The sequence below is a fragment of the Pygoscelis adeliae genome, unplaced genomic scaffold, assembly GCF_000699105.1.
Source record: "Pygoscelis adeliae isolate BGI_AS28 unplaced genomic scaffold, ASM69910v1 Scaffold45, whole genome shotgun sequence".
Taxonomy (NCBI): Eukaryota; Metazoa; Chordata; class Aves; order Sphenisciformes; family Spheniscidae; genus Pygoscelis; species Pygoscelis adeliae.
In genome coordinates, this window is record NW_008825114.1 from 14,386,671 (window position 1) to 14,387,252 (window position 582).

A 582-nucleotide genomic window follows, 5' to 3' on the forward strand; every position below is an offset into this window, starting at 1 on the left:
CCCGGCCCCCCTAAAACAACCGCTGCGGGGAAACCCCGCCAGCACCCTTTTTTTTTTTTACCGAAGCGTGTCTCATTCCCCTGCACTGGGGGGGAACCGACGCTTGAGGCACAACCGATGCTTGAACGGCACAGAAAGTGAACCGAGACACGGGGTCGTGGCGGCTCTTAGTGTTTGCAGTGCTCGCGCTTGGGTGCTCACCCTCCTGAAAGCGTGCCCAAAAAATTCAGAAGTCCGCTTCGTTTCACCGCCCGATTGCAAAACGCCGAGTCTGGCATGTGGGTTATGGTGAACTGCACACAACCTACCGAGCAAGGTTAGTGCCTCCTGCCTCACCGGAACGCTCTTATCCTGACCCAGCGGCACAGGAAAAACACACATTTGGTAACCAATTCCATCAAGTATTAACTTCTCCTGTTTAAAGAGATCATGCTAACCCCACACGCATCAACGCATCTAACACCATAAAATGGCACAAAAGCTGCATGGAAACTGCTGCAGGCAACTGGACCCAATGAGATTTTTGCAACAAACTCTCCAAACCTGTTCAATAGAAAGACGTAGCCCAAGTCCCACTCCAAA

The 582-nt window shown here is 52.1% G+C and overlaps 1 protein-coding gene across 1 annotated transcript in view; it reads right to left on the reverse strand.

Annotated features, from left to right (window-relative positions):
- LOC103920452 (fructose-1,6-bisphosphatase 1-like) overlaps positions 1-278 on the reverse strand; it is a 10,758-nt gene extending 10,480 nt beyond the window's left edge. The window contains exon 1 of the mRNA XM_009328195.1: positions 202-278. Within this exon, the coding sequence (XP_009326470.1) occupies positions 202-278 (77 nt within the window). The remainder of the gene's footprint in view (positions 1-201) is intronic.
- Between the last annotated feature and the right edge of the window lie 304 nt (positions 279-582).